Consider the following 16,711-nt stretch of genomic DNA (forward strand, 5'->3'; position numbering starts at 1 on the left):
ATCCTGAGGCAATGGGTACAGGTGGCTCCTCAGTGTGCATGGGCCAACCAGCCTAGTCTATTCAGCCAAATCCAGGCCACTGAGAGATCCTGTCTCTGTAGCCAAAGTGGATGAAAAACAGTACCCTAGGTTGACCTCTGGCTTCCTCATGCGCGCACACGCGTGTGCCTGTGCTCTGACACACACAGACCTATGTGCACATATGCATACACAGGAGTGGGGAGCAAGCTGACTTCGCTTATATCATACTGCGGGTTCCTTACCCAGCGTAGATTAAGATGCCCTTACAGCATGCCAGGGGAGTACATATTTACTTTCTTCTTGGACTCTCTACTAAACCGCAGAGGTCTAATTAGTATCTTGTGAGCTTTATGCCAGGTGTTTGTTTTTCCTCTTGGCTAATGAGTGTGTAATTGCCTTCTGGGAGTTAAAAGGCGTGTCAAATGGACAGGAAGTGGCTTCAGCAGGCACTCGGGTGTATCGTTTAGTGCCCTTTGAAGGCATAGTGTTGAGCTGCGTCCTTGCCTGACATTCCATAATTCCTGGGAAGGCGGAGAGGGGTGCATGAAGGTCAGAGACCCCAGACAGCACCATAACAACACCCTTTAGAGTTCAGGATGACAGGCTGCCGTGACTGAAGCACGGGTAGGGTGAGATTTCCAAAAGGAACATCTGTGCAGAGTAGCAACTGAGGCCCTACCCCCAGCCCAGGATTCCTTTCTGGGATGCAGTGACCACTGGGGCCCCACCCCACCCCACCCCACCCCATGATTCAGCGATCAGTGCATGATGGAAGTACGTGAATGCCGACTTTCTGCCACTGAGAGACATTTCATTTAAAAGTAATTTTTATCTGATCTGCATGTTTAGCCCTTTGGCAGCTTCTTACTCAACAAGGATTTCGAGCTGTAATGATTTCACCTGTAGAGCAAGAGCTCTCATTGGAAAGTATTTACTGAATTTTGTCTGAGTATATTCATATTGTCCCCATGATTCTAACAGTAACTACTGGTTTCTTTTAAGTAAGATCTTACGTAGATACCTTTGGTGCAGGGATCATTCTTTGCCTATTGCCCTTTCCTTCAGTACAGCCAGCTGGAGACCAAATGCTCACATTTTCCTCAGCAGTGTGGAAAGTGACCTTACTTCAGTAACTACCCAAAGCCACTGTCTTTACCTCCGCCCATTCCGGTAATTTCTGCCGATTGTCACAATTTAAATAGTATGTTCAATATGTTTGCATTTCTTCCTCTTTCTCCTCGTCTCTCCCTGATATGATTCTTATCTAAACAGTAAGAGAAAATGAACAAACATTTACGTCCTACTTTCCTAACTCAAGTACTTTTTGGTGCAATGATAGATTTATGCCAATATTATTAAATTATATCTTGTGTAATTTAAGAGTTATTTTTATGTTTGAATTTTTGACCATTTGAAAACAATTGTCATGTCTTATGAATTTTATACACCAGGGATTTTGGCTGCATGTGTGCATGCATACATGTGTGTGTGTGCATGTGTGTGTATGCGTGTGTGTGTGTGTGTATGCACAAGCACTTGTGTTTATTAGTCACTTTCCTTGTGATTGTGGTCAAGCTCCTCGTGAGCCTGTGGGGGGCTTTCCTGTAGGGTCCTAAAGATTTTCTCTATACAGCAAAGTTTTTCATACCTTGGGTTTTGTGCTAAAGCAGTGGTTCTCAACCTTCCTGATGCTCTGACCCCTTTAATACAGTTCCTCATGTTGTAGTGACCCCAACCATAAAATTATTTTTGTTGTTACTTTATAACTGTAATTTTGCTACTATTATAAATTGTAATGTAAATGTATGATTAGTAGAAAATTGTAATGTAAAATCCAACATACAGAATATATGATATACAACCCTGGTGAAAGGGGCATTTGACCCCCAGCGGGGTCACGACCCACAGGCTGAGAATCTCTGTCCTAAAGCTCCCACATCAGAAGCACTGGGGTGTCTGTTCTCTCCACCTTCCACATCTGGTGAGCTTGCTTTTTCTCTATTTTTTCCTTTGTGCTTCTAGAACCTTTCTTTACCTTTAAGATTCCAAAATCTCATCAAGCTACAGGGAAATTTGACCTACTTTTAACATTGTTCTGTAATTTATATAAACGTAAACCGGTAATGAATGTGTCTTAAGCTGTGGCTTTTCCTTGTGTGAGGCTCTGCCTCTCCAACTCCACCCCAGTCCTTGGATCTCCAGAATAACTAGGTGTTTGTTTTAATCCACGCCTCCAATTCCTTCTTGTTGTCACTGACCCTCTCTATGAATGCTGGGTGGATATCTTACATCTTTTATTTTATTTGGCATTTCTACTCTCTAGGAATTTTGTCGTTTTTTTCTATTTATTCATTTTTGGTTTTTTTGAGACATCCTTTTTCTGTGTCGTGGCTGTCTTGAAATTCACTGTAGACCAGGCTGACCTGGAACTCACAGAGATCCATCTGCCTCTGTCTCCCAAGTTTTGGAATTAAAGGTGTGCACCACTATTGCCAAGTTCTACTTCATTTTTTATTTAGAAATTATTTTTTTTTTGATTTTCAAGACAGGGTTTCTCTGTAGCTTTTTGGTTCCTGTCCTGGAACTAGCTCTTCTAGACCAGGCTGGCCTCGAACTCACAGAGATCCATCTGCCTCTGCCTCCCAAGTGCTGGGATTAAAGGCGTGCGCCACCACTGCCCGGCTAGAAATTATTTTTTATTGTGTTCTGTCTGACAAGTACAGTCATGGCTTCCCAAGACAACCACAGGACCTCTGAATAAATGCCCTTAGTTGGCAGAAGGGATTTTTTACAAGTAGTTTTACAGGGGATTTGAAATGAAGAGATGATCATAAAGATTCAGGCTTCTTAACAATGTTCTACTCACAACCCTTTTGTACCTGAAAACTGTTCACATGTCTCTGGACATTTCTGTTAGGAAGTTTCATGATTGAGAAAATTAAAGTGGGAAGGCGTACCCTTCCCACTTTATGTGTGTGTGGGGAGGCGACATTCCCTAGGTTGAGTCCTGGAGTGAATACAAAGGGAAAAAACAGTTGACTACAGCATTCTATGCTCCTGCATCTTCCCACTCTACTGACAAGACTTTCTGATAGAGCAGACCACATCTTCACACCATTACTCAAAAAACAAGCCCTTCCATCCTTGACTTACTTTTGCCAGTAATATTGTTACAGCAATAAAAGAAATAATTAGCACAGTAGTTGTTGTTAATATAATCAGAAAATTCCGAATTCAGGTCATCTCGATGTCTTTGAGAAGAGACTATGCTCCTGTGTTCACAATAAAGGGACTAAATCAATCACTGTGGAACTTGAATTGGATGAAAGAGCAAATGGAAAATAGGAGGGTGATCCATCAAAAACTGGATCAAGAAAACAGATACCTTCAAAAGACAGAGGTACTAGACATTACATGAGAAAAACTGAAAAATGAGAGATTATGATGAGTAATTAGAATGTCTCAAGTAAGTATTTTCAAAAGCAGACAGTTCTGGGTAGGTGTGGTCATGGGTGTGGGCCACTGGGATGTAATGGAATAGGTCACTAGAGGTGAAGTCAAGGAAAAGACAGGCAAGGAAAGTAGATGAATTACCTAGAATAAGGGCAAGATTTGAGGTGGAATGGAACACTAGTGACCAAGTTCTCTGCTGTGTAGTGAGGGAGACACTCTGGACTGTGCAGAAGATGCCAAGAGATGTAAGACAAGGTTGTAGAGTATGACTTATTTAATGAAGAGAAGAACCTAGAGGTAACCATACAGCAGTGTATTTGCTTAGTGATTTAGGACTCACAGCAAGAGAAGAGGAAACAGAGTGTGAAATGTCTTCAGGGACTACTTTCTAATTCTAGAAGTTTCCAGTGAACTGAAGGTTTCAGGAAGAGAGTTTTTTTTTTCCTTTTTCTAGTTGATATGCATTTCCCCTTTTTGTATTCTTCATTATCTTTTATTTTCTAACTTTGCTTTACTGTTTACTCAAACCTTTCTGGACTAGAGTGAGAGTATCAATAGTATGCAAATATACTCCATCTGTTTCTGATTAAAAGAAAAAGAAGGAGTAAGTAAGCACATTACAAAACAGCATCATTCTACACTGGGAGGCATGCGTGGCCTCTAAACTGATTCTATTTTACTTCTTGGGGAGTAGTGTCAGGTATCAGCTGCTTACAGTAAGCCTTCCAAGGGGGAAGAAAGTTCTCAAGAGTCACAGACTAGTAGCTGGATGCTATTCTGGGGATGGAGAGTTCTGGGGGTGGGTTGTCCTGACCACAGGAATGTTGAACAGTACATGCTGGCTTTGACTAAAGAATCTTTGATGCATAGTATGACCTTTGAAATGTTGGGGCTGATGGCCCTTCTGCGAGCTTGTGTTACAAAATGTCTGTCACAAGTCAATACCACTGTGTGAGGTGAGAAATGTACACTAATTGGCCAAAGATACCATTCAGAAACTACCTCTGTTACTAAATAACAGGGCAGAGTAAAGTTCAATAGGATAAACACTTCAATTGCAGATTCTGCAAGATTTTTGACTGTTTTGGGTATTTTAAGGAAGTTTGTATGTGTGCATGCCATGTGGCTTGTCTTGAAGACTTCAATGACACACAACCACCAAGTAGAGACCTTGTCCTTTATTTGTCTCACCCTCTTTAATCTTGAGTACTAAATGGCCAATGTGGCTGTTGGACATTATTCTGGGTCAGATGTCCAGATTCTTTGCTTTTATGGTTTCATTTGAAGATGTTATAGGAGCCTTGTGTTGTCTGTCCGTCTTTATATTTGGATCCGTGGGTTTCGTTTATTTATTCATTCATTCATTCTTCTTCTTTCTCAGTTCACAGCCATGAACGAACCACAGTGCTTCTATAACGAGTCTATCGCCTTCTTTTATAACCGGAGTGGGAAATATCTTGCTACAGAATGGAACACAGTGAGCAAGCTGGTAATGGGACTGGGGATCACTGTCTGCGTGTTCATCATGCTGGCCAACCTACTGGTCATGGTGGCAATCTATGTCAACCGTCGCTTCCATTTCCCTATTTATTACTTGATGGCCAACCTGGCTGCTGCAGACTTCTTTGCTGGATTGGCCTACTTCTACCTGATGTTCAACACGGGACCCAATACGCGGAGACTGACTGTTAGCACCTGGCTCCTCCGGCAGGGCCTCATCGACACCAGCCTGACGGCCTCTGTGGCCAACCTGCTGGCTATTGCCATCGAGAGGCACATCACAGTTTTCCGCATGCAGCTCCACACACGGATGAGCAACAGGCGTGTGGTGGTGGTGATTGTGGTCATCTGGACGATGGCCATTGTGATGGGTGCCATACCCAGTGTGGGCTGGAACTGTATCTGTGATATTGATCATTGTTCCAACATGGCACCCCTCTACAGTGACTCCTACTTAGTCTTCTGGGCCATTTTCAACCTGGTAACCTTCGTGGTCATGGTGGTTCTCTATGCGCACATCTTTGGCTATGTTCGCCAGAGGACTATGAGAATGTCTCGGCATAGTTCTGGACCCAGGAGGAATCGGGACACCATGATGAGCCTTCTGAAGACTGTGGTCATTGTGCTTGGTGAGTTGTCACCTTTATAGAGTCTCAGTGTTGTCATGTATCCACATTAATTTATGATAATGGTAAACAAGAGTGTGGCTATTTACCTGGTATTATGCAAGTCTATGGCAATGTCAGCTTACCATTCTTTCTGCAGTTATAGAATCAGCTAAATACTGGTCTCAGTGCTGTGGTGTAAATGATGAAAGATATCATAGAAGATTTTTCCTCCCTAGAATACCATAGCATTCAAGGTCCCACACCACCAAAATAAAAACAAACGAAAGCCTCAGCATAACTGGTTTCAATTAGCTTTAAAAGGTTTTTATTAGAGGCTACATCATAAGACTTTTGCCCTGAGGTCTTTGCTTCACAGATGTTCAAATGGATAGTGCTTTATATGATATGGGTACCCTAGATGCTTTCCTACATAGTTATCTGTTAGTTCACGTCTACATGCTGTAGTTATTTTTTATTTTATTTTTGAGCATTTGATCCATGGAGACAATGAAATATCATCATATGTACCTCCACTTCCTCCTCTGGTTCTCCCTCTATCTCCCTAACAAGCCCCTCCCAACTTCATGTCTTTGATTTTGTTTTTTTTTTTTAATTTTTTGACAACCTATAAGTCCCATGTGCACAGATGTGGGGTATAGGCAACCTACCAGTATTGATTACCTTCCTCCATAAACAATGATTCTTCATCCCCCAGCAACTACCCATGAGCAATAGCTCCTCAGTATGGAGTTGGTCCTGAAGATCATCTACCCATCTGTGCTGGGATGATCTTGGGAACCTTTTGGCTGTCTTGTTCATGTGACGGTCTTGGGTAGGTAATCACTGCACTGTGAGGTCATGATTTAGATAGCTTTGCCATGTATGGGAGCAGCATTCCTCAGTACCACCTCTCCCCTCTGGCTCTTACATTCTGTCTCTGTCTGCCTCCTCTTCTGTGATGATCCCTCAGCCTTGGTGGCGGAGATGGGTGTTCTGTTTGGAGCTCAGGATCTCTTTCTCAGCACTGTGACCAGTTCTGCACCTCTCCATTGACTGCTGTCCACTATGAAAAGAAACGTCTTGGGCCAAGGTGGAGAGCAGCCCAGGGCTGTCAGTAGCAGAAGCTGGGAAGACTCTCTATAATTCTTAACAAATTGTAGGCAAATAGTCCAAGGTTTTATAGAAATCTATGGCAGAAATCTTTAGGAAAATTAGTTTTGCAAAATTAAATTTCTCTTCATATTAATAGACATTATCTCACAGTTCAAGATAAAAATTATGATGTTCCTTCTATAAACTCAAATAATCTTTTTGTTGTTGATTTAAAAAATTAAAGTATAATTATATCATTTCTTCCTCCCTTTCTTCTTTCCTCTCTGCAATCTGTCCCATGATCCTCTCCCTATCTATCTATCTATCTATCTATCTATCTATCTATCTATCTATCTATCTATCTATCTATCATCTATCTATCTCTAAGTATATTAATATAATTTGCTCAGTTCCTTTAATGTGTCTTGTATGTATTTTATGACCACCTTAGTAGTGTATAACCATTTAGGGAGCTCATCCTTGAAGAAAAGGATTTCTCTCACTCTCAGCGTTCCTTGAGGCAGGCAACCCTGAACTCACTCTATATAGACTAAACTGGCCTTATCTTGTGGCCTCTTGCCTCAATTTCCTGAATGTTCGTATTATAGGCATGAATTACCATATCCAGTTTTAAACTCAAGTAACTTCAAACTTAAAGTTTTCCTAGGTTTAAAAAAAAACCAACTTCATGGTAGTGGTCAGTGTGGATGAAGATATGAACACAGTTACATACTCACAAAATAGTTTCAGAAAGCCTAGTAAACTCTGGGCATTGGGATGGCACCTGGAGATATACCCACCTAGAGAACATTTGGAGAACATTTCTTTTAGAGTATAGAGTAACTAAAATGTTTGCGTAATGATAACTTGTTTAATTAATTACCTAATTGAATCATAGCTTCTTCTTAGACTATATTGAGGTTAATGTTTGATCACGTCTATTAATCCTAAAGCACACCCATATAAACAAAACAATGCCCCCAAATGAAATCCTTGTAAGAAAAACAAGCCATCGCTTTTTCAGTGGTTGGGAACTAAAAGACACAAAAGAATAGGACAAAACAAATAGAAAAAAAAGAGCCAAAGTCAAAGCTCAAGAAACACATAGAGATGTAGATGCTCACACACCTGCACATCCAGAAACCTCATAAAGACACAAAGAGAGAAACCATAGTGTGTAGGCAAAAGACCTGTAAGGTTAAAAGATAAAAATAAAAGCCCAGATAAAGAATTAGGAGACAACAACACTCCAAAATTGCTATTGGTTTAATTTTGTGTTGGCTATCTGCTTCTGAGCGTGGGGCCTACCCATGTGTGGTTTGGATACCCAGTGAGACTTCGTTGGAGAAAACTTAACTTTTCCTTTGTGAGCGGTTGTCAGTTGGAGATGGTTTCTGGGTAAGAGATGGTGCTGGTGTCTACTTTCGCTGTCAGCCCTGGGACCCCACCCGACTTAGATCTGTACAGGTCCTGTGCAGGCTGCTCCAGTCTCGGTGAGTTCATAGGTGTGTGTTTTGTGTAGAAGGTCTTGTTTTCTTGGTGTCTTCTATCTCCATTGGCTCTTTCCATCTTTCCATCTTCTCTCCTACAAAATTCCCTAAGCCCTGAGGGGACGGATTGGAAAGAGACATCCCATTTTAGGACTGATGGTTCCAAGGTCTCTCACTCTCTGTCCGCTGTCCAGTTGCGGGTCTCTTTATTTGTTTCCATCTACTGTAGGAAGAAGCGTCTCTCATGATGGCTTCTTCCTCATTTAATTACGGTAAAGCCTTGGCGCATATCTGTGCCTCCAGACAGCTTCACCTGATCTGAAGAAAACATGTTTCAGTTTGCCATGGATATAATCTGTGTATGAGATGAGATGCATAGCCTGAGACATTTTGCTTCCATATTGACGCAGACATTTGTTTGCTGGCCATCAAATGTTGATGCGTGCGTGGCTTTTCCTTTATAATCTCAGACACTCACTGTTTAGATCATGGAGCACTAAATGACTGTGGCATTTGGACTATGAACCCATCAAGTTCTTACTTTAATCTTGACCTTTGCATAATATGATTCCACATCTGCATCACGCACTGCACTTAATGATTCATGTAAAATTAACATTTGTGCCTCACTGGGTAGTTTGGCCTCCACCTTAAGCAACACTACCGCCACCTATCACATGAATTTCAAATGTGTATAGCAGAAGTCGTGTCCATTGAAGCTTACATAATAATAATTCCGTGGCCATGAAATGGAAGAAGTTTTAGAACATGGAAAACTCCAGTCAGAATGATGCGTGAAAAATAACTTGAAGCAAGATGGAAATATGTTTGTAACTTAGGAAATAGAGGTCAATAAATGAATAACGACCTTTTTGAGAAGAGTAGTAGGAGTGAGAGGGTGGGTGGGCTCCACACGGGGAAGTGGTAGAAAGCCCCAAGAGGAAAGTCACAGCCAAAAGCAGTCATGCGTTTGTCACAGTGATGCCAGTGTCTCTTGTGCCATCCGCTCTCCTGCTGGAAGTGGTGGATCTGGGTATTTGGAAACCATGGGTTTGTTTTGTGAAATGAACGCTGTCATGGCCTGGCGATCATCTCATTATCAGCTCACTGACTGATAATGTGGATCTTTGACTTTGGCTTTTGCACGATGGTTTTTAATATCTGAGAACTATGATCTATGAAGATTTTTGGCCTGGGGAACACCAGCGGGATCAAATGTCTTGTTGTTTCTTTTCTCTATGTGGTCTTTCACAGCTGTCTGGCTCAAAGTAGGTACACAGCAAGTAATTGTTGAGTGAATGAATGGATTTGGTGGGAAAAGCAACTTTCTGAGCTTTCAAGATGAAAGAGCAAAGAGCCTTGGTGAATTTACTATGGTATCACTTTAGCCAGCTATAAGGGGAAACACACCTGCCTATAATTCTATTATGTTCCATGAGTTTAAAATAAAGCCAGCTTTTTATTGAGACAGGGTCTCACCATGTAGCCCAGGATATCCTTGAGTTCATGATTCTTCTGCCTCGCTCTCCTGAGTGCTTAAATGAAAGGCATGTCCCACCACAACAGGCTAAAAGTCCATGACTGCTAACTAGAATGTGAACAACTTAGAAAATGACTGGCTATTGCGGGTGTTTAGTTAATAGCCAATCAATTTTATTGTGATTTGTTCTGGGCTGGCTAGGACTTATCACTTGTATAGGATAGCCTTTGGTTTTGCTGTATGAGAATGGGCTATGGCATTTAGACCTGTTCGGTGTCCATGTTCAAGCGAGCATTTGTTGGTCAGCAGCTGAGTTCCTAGAGAAGAGGCATCTTGGAGTCTCACAATGGCAGCACCAGCAGGGAAGGAAGCATGAGAGTGCAGATAGATTTTGAGTGGGTATTGCGTCTTAATAAGAATCTTATTTCAAATGTGTACAGCATTACTTGCTCACCTAGCACTCAGACTACCTTGGAGGTCTGGATTTGGAAATAACAACCCTACTGAGCATGGCTACCATGATCGATTTTCTATCTTTTCCCTGGGTGGTGAAAAAGGAAGTTTAGGGCCTCTGGGTAGCTTGCCTGAAGTCACACAGTAATAAGCGTAGGAGCTAGAATTCTATACAACTCCTGACTTGGGTTCCATGATCTGTGTGGGTTTTACCTCCACACCATGCTGCTTCTCAAGAGTGAAACTATCCCGCGTCTTCTAAGACAGCTTGCAGGCCAGCGGGTTTTTTTTTGTGTTGATCCTTTTCCTTGATGCTACCAAACCCCACCTTTGCCCCTTTTCCAGGGGCCAAAAAAAGACTTGAAGGTGTGTTATTTTCCTTTCTCTCCCTTCTGATACCACTCAGGATTCCCACGTCGGCCACCGTTCCCCATGGTTTGGAATTACAGCATCCACAAACCAGCTGCTTCTCACTGAGCGTTTTGTTCAAGGTGTAGTCGACTCCCCATTCCTTGCCCCAGCATGAAGCTAGAGATCCCCTCCCCAGCTCAGGCTTCCATCTGCTTGACATCTTACCAAGAATTCCTTGAATCGGTTCCCCGGTGACTCAGGCAGTGGAGGCGTTCTTCCTTATTTGACCACAGGCCATCTCAGGATGGGAGTCCTTTCCCTTTCTGCTCTGTTGTTTGTGGTGACACTTCACTGAGGACAATCAGCAAAGAGGAGAACCAGAGTTCAGAGAGGAAAAGGAGCCCGGAGAAGGTGTGGAGGCTTTGACATCTGATCCCTGAGAGGCATAGAAAATAGAACAAATATAGGGGATCATTCCTCTTGGCAAAAAGGATACTTTTTTTTCTAGTTTGACCATTGCAATGGCCAGTGGTCACCAGCAACGATAAATTACCTACTATTATCCATGTACTTCATGCCAGAGTCAACACTTGCCACCGCTCTTAATGTTGTTTGGACCAACTATTAGGGAAGGTCTCTTTTTTCCTCCCATTTTATATGGCAAGTTATTTGTGGATAGCCTTCTCTTTGGAAGTGGCAAAACAGAGTCCAGCTGTAGGGATGGGCTCCCCGCACTTCCAGCACAGGGTGCTGAGCGTGAGTTCTCCCGGTTTCCTTCAGCGAATCTGATGGGTGCTAACAATATGCTCAGGAATAAACAGACCAATCAGGGCAACCCTTTGCAGAGCTTACTCTGGAGAAGAAGCTAAGAAAGTGCTGTAAAGCAGTTGCCCCCTTGTTTTGGTAGGGATGGGGCAGAGACCTTGAGTGAACGGAAGGCAGGACTCCAAGAAGAGACAATATTGAGTAGATTCATAGTCTCTCTTCCTCTCTCTTCCTCCCCCTCCCCGTGTGTGTGTGTGTGTGTGTGTGTGTGTGTGTGTGTGTGTAGTAATAAAAGCGTTGGGTGCCGTTCTGTTGTATTAGGAGCGGCGGGGCTGCGTCCCCAGCACCCCGGCCGCCTGGCTATCTTATGCCCCGAAATAACAACACACAAATTGTATTCTTTTAAACACTACTTAGCCCATTATATCTAGCCTCTTCTCGGCTAACTCTCACACCTGGACTAGCCCATTTCCAATCAGGTGTGTAGCACCCCAAGGTGCGCTTACCGGGAAGATTCTAGCCTACGTCCATCCTGGGTCGGAGCTTCATCGCGTGTGTCCCAGAGAGCAGAGCTATCACGTCTACCTGGGAGAGGGGAACATGGCTTCTCTCTGAGCTCACTTCCTCTTCCTCCCAGCATTCTGTTCTGTTTACTCCTCCCACCTATGTTTTAACCTATGAGGGCCAGCCAAGCAGTTTCTTTATTTTTTAACCAGTGACCTTCCTCCATCATGTGTGTGTGTGTGTACACGTGCATGTGCACAAACACAGGCCACAGTTTGACACCACGTGTCTCCCTCAACTGCTTTCTCACCTTATGTTTTGAGGCACTGAGCCCAGAGCTTTGGTTTAGCTAGACTTGCTTGGTCAGCAAGTCTGAGGTTCCCATGAGCCTTCCCTCTCCGGTCTCTTCAGCATTGATATCACAGGTGTGTGACACCACACTGGGCCTTTTACATGGGTGCCGGGGACTCACGCTCACGTCCTCACGCTTGCGCATCACACACTTTACCCTGAGTGGAGTCTGGAGAGGTGTTGAAGAGGAGTTAGTCATACCGTAGTTTGGAGGTACAGGATGGGAGGTGCCGGTGGGAACAGGAAGGAGTGTGAGCAATGGTTATCATCCTTGGGAAACTGAAAGCAGTCAGGACGATTTGCATGCCATGGTTATGCTGGGTTGAATGTTGACCGGATTGGGGGGGAAACTTCAAAACGTACTATGGCGTTTGGGCTTTAGGGTGACTGACAGGAAACGCTAAAGTGCATTTCCTGATGAGCATCAAATCTTAAGGGTAGGGCAGTGCACAAGCTGTGATCCAAACAAACATACTTGCGGTAGCAAAACCAGACACTGATTGGTTGGGATGCTGGTACCACAGACGAACCCATGCATCTTCAGGAGACTTGGCGTATCTGGTTCTTTTCTCCTATGCATACTTTCTGGGTTCCTGTTCTTTGCTGTTCAAGTGTGAATGTTCATACTATATATACATGATAGGAAGAATAATTTTTTTAAAGAGAAGTGTCTTTTTTTTATTTGGAATTTCAGAACTTTGAGGGTCTTTAAAAACCACTCAATTTACCCCCTTCATCTGATGAGTCTGAAGCTCTCACATTGAATATTTTACCCAAACCAGGGCCCGGCGCGCTGTCTCCTGTACCCCAGTCTCATCCACAAGTTCTGTCTTCTCTTTTTTTTCTGAACACCAGCGTGTTTTCGTGGGGCTAGCTGGAACTCGCTCCAAACAGTGTGGCTGTGAAAGGTAGCACTACGGGAAGGGCCTCTTTGAATTTGGTCTCATCATTACCAGCTGCTAGTATCTGACCTAAGGCTTTGCCACATGACATCCAAAACCAAATCGCTTGCATATTTTGTAGCTTTGACATGTATTACAATTGTGTTGACTTTCTTAGTAAGAATATGATATTAATGCCTTTATTCAGGTATGTGTGTTCTTACTTTTATTGACTCTCTTGGTTGCCTCAGATCCTCACTCTAGCGTTGATTACCGGGGTGATGATGGTTAAATTTCAGCCTCTTTGTGTTAGTTAATGTCTTTTTACCTTTACCCATAGGATAAGTTGGCCAGTTTGATTTTCAAGGTTTTTTAAGGTTTTACTTATTTTATGAATAAGATTGTAAGGATAAAATGACCAACCTGTAGATCTTTCTAGTGGAAAAATAAGAAATGGTATCAAAACAAAAATCATAGACCATTTGTTCTCTCTCTACAAAGTGCTTCCTTCTTCAGTGATTCCTATTAAGATGCTCTGTTGACCATTAAATCCATGGCGCCTTTATTGAGAATCGTCTCTGAGAAGTCAGGTTTAACGTTTTATTTTTTTTTACAGAGACCTGGGTGGCAATGAAGGAAGGCTTTCCAGTTGGCCCTGCTGGTCAGAGAAGGGAATAGACACAGAGTCTCTTCTTCCCTGGCCACAGGTGACCGAGCTGCATACACATCCTGCACTGTGGAAGGGAATTTTAGCTACCTCAAGTGTCCTTGGGTCCCTGTGGCATCCCTGTGAAGGCCTATTTGAGGAAGAGTCTGAGGGAGAATTCATGAGAGCCTTGATTGTTTGGCCAGTCCCTAGGTTGGCTTGGCCTTATGAGTGTGGCCAGGAGAGACACTCTGCAGGCACAGTGCTGTCCCGGCCCAAGCCCCAGAGAAAACACCTTTCCAGCGGCAGCTCTGAGTACTCTTTGTTGCCCATCTCTGTTCAAATATTTTTATTCCAAGGAAACAGTCAAACAGAAACAAAACCCCCAGACCACATGGACCCAACAGTATTCCTTTTGAGGGTGGACAGATGATCCTACGTGGAGCTCTTTCTTATTTTAGGTCTGTTGGAGTGACTCAGGCCTCTGAAGCCGAGATACTGAATGCTAAGGTCATGTTCTTGTCCTTACATGGAATAAAAGACGCACATGTTCCATTACTTTGGTGATTTTGATGAAGGCGGGAATCGCTGTTGCCAGGGGTTATAAACTTAGATTCAGAATGAGATGGGACAGTTTGAATCTTGGCTTCTCACCACAAGCTCCCAGGACCTAAGAAAAAAATGACTTTAATGTCCTTAACTTCTGTTTCAGAATTGGGTTCTATGAACTGATTTCTTAATGTAAAATGCATTGTTCAGCCTTTCCCAGAGAACACTTACTATAGGAAAGAAAGGCGTCCCAGACTAGTAAATCTTAGCCACGCAAGCAACTGTCCCTCTGTCTTTTTCAGACACATTCATGTCCACAACTACCCACACACCAAGCCCACTCTTGTACACAATGGTGGAGTTTCATTTCTCTGACACAGAAGAAAAGGACCATTGTGTTTCAGCAGCTGGCTCTGAGAGTAGGTTGTACATTTCGTTGTTAATGTCTTTGCCTTTTCCATGCAAAGGAAATAATAGTTTTGATCGGCTTTACCCCCCCATAGGTGAATTTAACTGGGCTTGACTGTTAAGAAATGTTTGGGAGTGGAAAAGACCACTTGGTCAGTATCTATTTGAATGCCATTTTCTTTTGTAGGTAGATCTATAATATTTACAATAATTAAGGTGCAACCAGCCGCCCAAAGTCCTGCAGAACTAATTCCTTTCTCTTTCCTTTTGATGAGTGATAAAAGACCACGTCTGGAGAAGGTGGAAAAACTGTCAGATGAACAGTATACTGCTTACTTTTCTGGTACTGGATAAAGCACTATGGTCAAAGGCAACTTAAGCAAGAAAGAGTTTGTTTTGGTTTATGGTTCCAGAAGGATTAGAATCCTCATGTGGTGGCAGAATGGAGGCACAGCAGCAAGTGTCGGGCACGGTAGAGTGAGGGCAGGAAGCTGAGAGCTAATACTTCTTCCAGAAGCTAAAACCTAAACCTCTAAACCACCTAACCCTCCCCCAAACAGCCCCTCCAGCTGGGGATCAAGTGTTCAAATAAACGCCCAAGACACTGGGGGATGTTTCTCATACAAAACACTATCTATAAGATCATGAGACCTTGTGCCGTCCTCAACTGCTCCCAGCTTCATAGTGGGACCACCTATGGGACCTGGAATGCGGCTTCTGTCACTGTTCCTCTGGGAAGAAAAGGATGTGTGCTCTCAGCTTCTCGCTCCAACTGTCTGTCTGAACGAACTCTCCCTCTGGAACTGTGAGCCAGAGTCGATTCTTTCTTCCATCAGTTAGTTTTGATCGTGGTTATGCAACAGCAGAAAGTAACTAGAATGCTTTTTTTCACTATTTCTCATCTTTATTTAGAGTTGTCTAGAAATAAATAAAGGATCCTTTTTCATTAAAGAACTGTAGGGTTGTTTCTCAGGAATGACACATGCACCTGTTTATGTTTTCCTTTTTTAGATAGGGTCTTATACCATTCAAAGGTGGTTTGGAATTCACCATGTAGTCTAGGTTGGCCTTGAACTCATGACAGCCTTGTTTCAGCCTTTCTTACGTTGAGATCATACATGTGATTTGCCATGCCAGGCTTGTAAAAGATTTGTTTTCTCGTGTTTATTATAACTTCAGTATTTTTTCTTTGTGGTCAAAGCTCCATCCTTAGCCTCTGAGAAGCTTTTTATTCATGTATTTGCTCAAAGATGACAGAGTCTAGACTGAATGTGGTCACAGCTTTACTTAAACCCTAGCAGGTCTCCTTCATCAAAGAGGACATATCACAGTGGTCCAAAGCAAACACCAAGTTCTCCCAGGGTGACACAGCAATAGCAGGGTCTTTCTGAAGAAGTGGGATTTAATTTGGCATCAGGAGACTGGAAATTCATGGCTTCACCTATTTAGCCTCCCTAAGTAGACTCTTGTTGACACAGAGAGAACTACATTTGAAGCAGGGTTTCCATGAATTCATTCTAAATGGGCATTTCTGGGCTTCAGAAAGCATCTCTATGTGGCAAGGGTGAATTCATTTACTGGGGTTATTTTTTCTTTCTCTTTAGAAAAGGGAAATTAGGTGTAAAGAAGCCTAACCTTAAAGGACCCACAAAAGACAGCCAGCAACAAAATGTTCTGCTGTAGCCAATGGGTCGCCATTTTGTAGTGAAGTGATTTGCCCAGCTGATCTTGCTGATCCCATGATGTGCAGGCTTGATTCCATAGGAAGGGCTATGCTGTGAACCACGCTGCAGGCAGTGGGTTTCTGAACAAAAATTGGAGAAGCCAGAAACATCCTGCAAAGAGTGGCTGTGGTATATGCACGTGTGTGTGTGTGTGTGTGTGTGTGTGTGTATGTGTGTGTGTATGGTATAGCGATTAAATAATCAAACAAAAGTTGTGGAGATAAAGCCCTGTCTTTATCTTATTTAGCAAAAGGGGAGTTGTTTTCATTGCAAACACTTTCTAAGTCTCGATGCATATATATCCCACAGTATTTAAAACCACTAATAACCAAGAAAGGTTACTTAAGGATGGGAGCAAATGCAGTTGAGACAAAGTGACAGTAATGCCACTGCGCTCTAGAATACTGGCAGTGTGGTACAGTAGGAAGACCGATG

At 42.9% G+C, this 16,711-nt stretch overlaps 1 protein-coding gene across 9 annotated transcripts in view; it reads left to right on the forward strand.

Annotated features, from left to right (window-relative positions):
- Nucleotides 1-16,711, forward strand: part of Lpar1 (lysophosphatidic acid receptor 1) — a 116,143-nt gene that overhangs the window by 61,258 nt on the left and 38,174 nt on the right. For all 9 annotated transcript variants that reach the window (XM_075967134.1, XM_075967132.1, XM_075967140.1 and 6 more), the window contains one exon: nt 4,856-5,603. In XM_075967134.1, coding sequence (XP_075823249.1) covers nt 4,856-5,603 — 748 coding nt within the window. The remainder of the gene's footprint in view (nt 1-4,855; nt 5,604-16,711) is intronic.

Source organism: Microtus pennsylvanicus, chromosome 3, assembly GCF_037038515.1.
Source record: "Microtus pennsylvanicus isolate mMicPen1 chromosome 3, mMicPen1.hap1, whole genome shotgun sequence".
NCBI lineage: Eukaryota > Metazoa > Chordata > Mammalia > Rodentia > Cricetidae > Microtus > Microtus pennsylvanicus.